This window comes from Aythya ferina (assembly GCF_964211825.1).
Source record: "Aythya ferina genome assembly, chromosome: 14".
NCBI lineage: Eukaryota > Metazoa > Chordata > Aves > Anseriformes > Anatidae > Aythya > Aythya ferina.
This window is the reverse complement of record NC_140312.1, coordinates 14,380,399-14,386,398: the sequence shown is the minus strand read 5'-3', so window position 1 is coordinate 14,386,398 and position 6,000 is coordinate 14,380,399. Positions and strand designations below refer to the sequence as shown.

The window sequence follows — 6,000 nt, the reverse complement described above, 5'->3', positions numbered from 1 at the left end:
GAGGTGATGGTGGCAGGAACCAGACGAGCTGACAGAGGTGCTGGGGCTATGCAGGAAGCAGGGAGGGGGCTCCTCTGCTCTGCTCATGGAACACCTGGGGAAAGCACCTGCTCTCCACGCTGTCTCCAAATCGTAGCTCTGGGTGCTCAGCTGCCTTTGACTTTTACCTTGCGGAGCATAATAAAGGAAAAAGGAGAGACCTTTTTTGAAAAGTACATAAAAAAATACCTGAAACTTTGTGCATGGGGAAAACCCTCAGAATCCATAGCTGTGGGCAATGTCACCAGCTGGGCAAGGGTCAAATGTCTTTGTGAGCTTGTGGCAACTCTCCACAGAAACCTCCTTTGATGTTCATGTGGAAGATTTTGGCTTGGGTCTGCTAAATCTTAAACAAATAAATAAACGAAGCTGTGTTTTTGTCAATACTAGAGCCAACTGCGTGGAAGTCAGCGGGTGCCAAAGCAGCCTGTGCCTGAGGGGTCGGCTCAGAGATGCCGGTTACCGAAGTCACTCGCTCTGTAATCGCATTTCTCGCCTCCCCGGGCCGCTTTCCTGAGGTAAATCGGGCGGCACGAAGCCTGGGGTGGGGGGGGGGCGGGCACGGCCAGGCCGGGCGTTGGGCGGGCAGGGGCCGGCTCCTCACAGCGGGTGGCCGGGGTGGCAGAGCTCTGCCCCGGGGCTGGCAGCGACACCGACCGGCGAACGAGATCCCGTTCGATCCCTGGAGCTGGGAGCTGTGTGCTCCCTGAGGAGGAAAGCTGTTCGTTCGCACTTTTTTTTTTTCTTTTTCTTTTTTTTTTTTTTTTTCTCGGGAAAGACGCGACGTGCAGGTGCTGCTGCCCACAGGTGCCGGCTGGCGCCAGGTGGCTTTGTTAAAGTCGTCGGGAGGGGGGAGTGAGCACAACCTTGAGGCGACCTGCCTCGTAACCCGCCCCGGGACATGCATCCGTTGTGTTTTGGGGTTGCTTTTAGGCATCTGAGAGGAATTCAGCACGAATTACAGCCTAGAGACGCCTGACTGAGGGGGACAGCTGATCTGAGCCCCCTCAGCTGCGCTCTGGCTGCTGTACCCGTCAGGTCCCCGCTCCGGAATTATTTACTCCAAACAGGCAGAAAGCAGCTGGACTGCGGCTGCTGCTCGGGGCTGAGCTCCCTGCACGGGCAGCAGGAGCCCTGCGAGCATCAGACACCCGTACCTGGTACCCGAGGTGGTGTGCACGAAGTGAGGGTCCTGGGGGCCAAGTGGCCCAGCCCCGCTGCTGGGCGAGCAGCTACCTGAGCAGCATTCACACTGGTACGATGGAAAGAGACTTCTGCTGGGTGCAGCCCTGCTGTCCTATTTGCATCAGGTTTTGCAAAGCCTGCAGCCTTCTGCGAGCAAGGTGCGAGCACGGCATCGGCGGAATGAAGAAAGTGCTGTCTGCTGGCTTCCGCGGGCCTGAGGAGAGCGAAACTGGCTACCTAGCTGTGAAATCGCCTGGGGAAGGAGACCGAGAGAAGAGACTTGAAGCAGCCGCCGATGTTTGCAGCAGCCACCCCCCGTGACTCCAGCGTTAGCTGCTGCATTGGCACTGCCCGCCGAGGCAGCCTGCAAAGCCTGGAAGCAAGCTGCTGCTGCTGCTCCTCCTCTTCATCCTCCTCCTCCTCCTCCCCTGCCCGGCTGAGCTGCTCCCTGCGCTGAGCAACTTCCAGCAGGGCATCGCAGCAACCGTGCCGTCGTGTCTTAACGCCAGGGGGATGCGGGGCTCGCCTCTGCAATCCTCCCTCGGAGCGAGCCCCAGCTCCGAGCTGAGGCTCGGTGTGTGAGAGCGGAGCGCTGTGCCTTGCCCCAGCTGCCGCCTGAACTTTGTCAAGGACTCTTTGCTTTGTTTTGTTCTGTTATTTCTGGACCTTGTGAGAGGGAAGATCTTCCTCCACGCTTCAGCCATGAGCGGCTGCTCGAAGAGGTGCAAGCATGGGATCGTCAAATTCGCCCAGACCATTTTTAAGCTCATCACAGGCACTCTCAGCAAAGGTAAGAGAAAAGATTCTGATTCACGTTGTTCCGCTGTGCTCTCAGCTCTGCGGGAGTTTTGTAGCCTCTAAGGAAGCTTGCGGTAGTTTATCGTCACTGCTTCAGAGGTGCTCTGGTGCAATTTAGGGAATTGGCTGCTCTGGAGAAGTTCCTGCGTGTGGTCAGGCTTGGAGCCGAGCTGTGAGCCTTATGTAATTGTTTGGAAGTTGTGTAGTTTGTAACCTCTGGTTGCCGACTTGTTATAGTCTGTGTCTGTTCCAGGCTATTTCGGTGTGCTGGGAGATGCTTCTGGGGGAGCTGGTGTGCAGCTTCAGATTTGTGAAGAGTTCATAACTGCCGGCGGATCAGTACTTCTCCTGGGTGTCTTTTTTTTTTTTTTTTTTTTAAACTTTACTGTTTCTATTAGTTGTTTGAAACGTCTGTGTGTTGGTTCAAAATCTAGGTCACTGCTTATTACGTGCTCCTGAGTGTCTTTGGTTTATCTACAGTCTGCTTTTTACGTACACCTCATACACCTTTACCATGTGCAGGTGGAACAATACGAATCCTAATTATGCTTCTCTCTTACCTCAAATCAAACAATAAAGGACAGAAGTCCTCTATGCTTCTCTGTATTCATATAATCTCAGTGGTAGTGTACTGAGGTAAGTTATCACACTGCTATTTTTGTTGGTCTCTTTTCATAGTGATGCTTCTCAGCGCCCTGTACTGGATAAATGCCTGTTGGTGGTTTGTTAGGATATTTCGGATAATAGTGATATTATGCTCTACTGCTGCTTCACCATTGAAATGTGGACGGTATTTAGGTCAGGGGCAACCTTGTACAAATTCTTACAGTGTGTTTCTGGGGGTAATTTTTAGAACTTCCAATAAAATTCTGACTAAGTTATCAGAGGAGAGACTTGTGTAAGGCTGAGGAGTCGCTCATGCATTTTTGCAAATGTCAAATCTTCTATTTTCTTAATCTTTTCATAGCCAAAGAGCAAAAAAGAAGTGTGTACTTTCCATGTAATATTAGTCTTTTGTGGTGTTGTGTGCCTGTCTGGAGCACACTTGCTCCTGCATGAATTGTAGTGTTTGAGTTGTTTCTTAGGGTAAACTATAACCAGGCAGAGGTGACTTCTAAAACAGAAAAAGCGCAAGTACCAAGAACTGAAATGTAATAGTGGAATCATAGAATGGTTTGGGTTGGAAAGGACCTTAAAGACCATCAGGTTCCAGCCCACCCTGGCACCTTTTTGTAGGAACTGGGGAAACTATTCAATCCATTCTTTGTCTATCTGGAAAAAATACAGTTTGAGGCAACTTCCTCATATAAATCTGAAAGCCCTGTATTTCACATCAAGAATACTGGACAGGTTAGTTGTTCTTACAATTTTAAATCAATCGTGATTTTATCTTCTTGTATTTATTTTTTCTCTTTCCCCCTTTTTTCCTGTCATTCATAGACTGTCAAACATCAGAAGAAAGATTAAATATTTTTTTGAAGTCCCTCAGAGAAAGGGAGGAGCTGTCAGGTGTTGGTTATAATTCAGGATTAACACCAACATATCTCTCTAATGTTATAAGCAAAGGAGAAATTCAAGTAAATATAGCAAAAGAAATAACTATTAGTATAACTAGAGAAGTAATGGTAGGATACTAACTGCAAGACCTCATTTTCTCCATTGAAATTAGCATGTCAGTAAGGTATATTTGCTGTGCTTTATTTGTATTTTTTTTTTATGTATGGTGTATTTTTATGTATGCTGCTATATTTGCTAGTGATGGACAACAAACTGTTCTCTTTGCTTGAGCTCCCCTTCAAAAAAAGGGGGAAAATCTGGGTTTGGGCGGTGCTCCTTAAAGGTAGGGCAATTCATCTAATGGGGCATTATCAAGCAGTCCTTGTGTCTTTACTGCTTGTCTCCCTTTTGCAAAGGGCTACATCAATATTGGAGTCGGACAGTAGAACAGCACTCTGCAGTGAGCTAGAAATCACAGTGGAAAATGTCCAAGGCTTTTTTTCATTTCTTCTGAAAGATGCCAGAATTGTGCTATCATTGTCTCCCTCCTTGGCAGCCCATGCAATAGTATAACACTGTTCTACCCACATCTTTCCTGTGACAATGTCTCATTTCAAGCTGCTTGGACTAGATAAGAGTCGTGTTCTGGGATTCAAAGTACTTAAAACTCTGATAAACTCTTTTTTCCCCCTACTCATCTGCTTTTGTGTTGTACTGGAAGAATCAGATTCAGGAAGGAATAAACCATGGGAATGAGTTTGATTCATAGGTGTTAGAGAGATGCTGTAGTGAAAAATCAACATCTTGATAACAATATCTGTGAAACTCTTAACTAGAAAGAAAATAACTGGAAATCTAAATTAGGGGTTCTAACTGTAAAAAAAAAAAAAAAAAAAAAAGTAGATGTTACTTTATACATTTATGCCACGCTTATTGTTTTGCGTTTCTTCTAGTGAAACTTCTGCAGGTAATCAAAAAAAACAGAAACAGCTGTGCATTGTCTTGTGTTCTTTAACTTAGGCAATCTCCGTGCTAGTGAATATTCAAGTCACATCTTCTGTGTTCTTTACCCCATTGTTTCATTGCCTTCATACTGTTTAATGCCTTTTTTTTTTTTTTTTTTCCCTGTTTTTAAACACATTTGATAGGCCAAATCCTTTGTGAAGCACGTGATTCATTCTCTTCTCCATACTTCCACCTTTTTGAGGTTTATTAGAGTGGGAGATACTCTGCAATTCAATGAGGTGCAATCCTTACCACTCAGTGGTTTCTTCTTGTCTCAACAGCAGCAGTTTTTTCCCCTTGATTATTTTCAGTAATAAAAGGAGGATCTCTGAGCTGCAGCTATTAGGTCCTTCCTTCACCAACAGAGTGTGATGAGACAGCAGCTGCCTCCTGGTGTGGGCAGTGAGGGGGAAGGCACACCTGGTCTCACGGTGTGTCACCAGCCTGTTGGGTATGTCCTGACTTAAATCTACAGTTGCAGCAGGTCTACAGGGCTTTAAGCCAAGGAGTTCATAGCTGGTACCTTTGCAGAGCTGGATTAGCAAATTTTGCCTGCATCCCAAGTTCATTCTTGCTTGGAAGGGCTTAGTGAGCAGAATGATCGAGCAAGTCTCTTCTGTATATATATGAAGGTACTGCTGATGCCTCTGGAAACACAGCCCTGCTCAGTGACCAAAACTGAAGCTGGAATGAGACTGCTTGGTCTCTGTTAATGTGTTCTGATTATCAATGCATGAAAAGCAAGATTATTTTAGGGATCAACTCCTTCAAAATGTTCCTTTGCTGGAGCAGATAAGCTTTTGCAAATTAACTACCCTTTCACCTTCATTCCCGAGCTGCCCCTCTTTTAGTTAAATGCTTGCCAAAGGCTCTCATTTGTGATTTCTTGCTTTTCCCATTTCTGTTCTGCAAAGCAATTCATCTGGAACTGGTAATTTGTCCACTTTTCATAGTTTTAATTGCCTAATTATCTGTTCCAGTGCAACGATAAAGTCTTCAAACATTTTGCTCTCCCCACAGCCTTCCCTAGTGTGAAAGAAAAGTTTTATTGCACTTGGTCTGTTTCGTTGCTGCTTTGTGAATCCAAATTACAGCTCTTCTTCTGAGATGTTATATGAGATGGGAAAGAAAGTGCATGGTCCCCTTTAGTCATACATGGGCTCTGTCTTCTCTCAGTGGAAGCTAATCTTGTTCCTTTGGGCATTGCATTAGATTTGGCTTGGTTTCTCCAGCCTCTGAAAATGTAAGGATAAATGTTGCTAGATGCCCTGAAGACATAGGAAGGTTCACTGCAGTTGTTCAAGTGATGCCAGGGATCCTGCACCCCTGTGCCATTTGAAGACATTTCATTCTTCTGTTGCTGTGTAGCCCCCCTGCACCCCTGAATTCTGGATACTGCCCTCAAACTTATAGAAGCTGTTATTCAGAGGGCTCTTGTAAAGGCTTTAATGCACATTCCTTCTTTATAAAACTTTC

At 46.1% G+C, this 6,000-nt stretch overlaps 1 protein-coding gene across 1 annotated transcript in view; it reads left to right on the top strand.

Moving 5' to 3' along the window:
- Positions 1–910: 910 nt before the first annotated feature.
- The window catches only part of KCNIP1 (potassium voltage-gated channel interacting protein 1), a gene marked incomplete at its 5' end in the record, with an annotated part of 373,601 nt that continues 368,511 nt past the window's right edge, over positions 911–6,000 (top strand). Inside the window, one exon of the mRNA XM_084535742.1 lies at positions 911–2,014. Within this exon, the coding sequence (XP_084391868.1) occupies positions 1,927–2,014 (88 nt within the window). The remainder of the gene's footprint in view (positions 2,015–6,000) is intronic.